Below are 252 nucleotides of genomic sequence, written 5' to 3' on the forward strand. Positions count from 1 at the left end.
TGGACAGCTCCCAGGCCTGTCCGCCCCGTTTTCCCGTCTGTCCCACGAGTCGGAACCGGAGCCGCGCTGGCGTTTGTAAAGGGGATGCTGCAGGGTCCGCGCAGCTGCCTCCCTCCGCATAGACCGCCAGCCGCTCCGCTCCGTGTGTGCGTTTCTCCGGGAAGACGCTGCGGATTTGGTCAGATTCCCACGGGGGCGGCATCCCGAGAAGGTTAACTGCGGCTCTCGGTGCTGCGCCTTCCCTGTCTCCGC

The 252-nt window shown here is 66.7% G+C and overlaps 1 protein-coding gene across 1 annotated transcript in view; it reads left to right on the forward strand.

Moving 5' to 3' along the window:
- VPS9D1 (VPS9 domain containing 1) overlaps positions 1-252 on the forward strand; it is an 11,833-nt gene that overhangs the window by 1,676 nt on the left and 9,905 nt on the right. The window contains exon 2 of the mRNA XM_005861265.2: positions 82-211. Coding sequence (XP_005861327.2) covers positions 82-211 — 130 coding nt within the window. The remainder of the gene's footprint in view (positions 1-81; positions 212-252) is intronic.

The sequence above is a fragment of the Myotis brandtii genome, unplaced genomic scaffold (assembly GCF_000412655.1).
Source record: "Myotis brandtii unplaced genomic scaffold, ASM41265v1 scaffold1466, whole genome shotgun sequence".
Taxonomy (NCBI): Eukaryota; Metazoa; Chordata; class Mammalia; order Chiroptera; family Vespertilionidae; genus Myotis; species Myotis brandtii.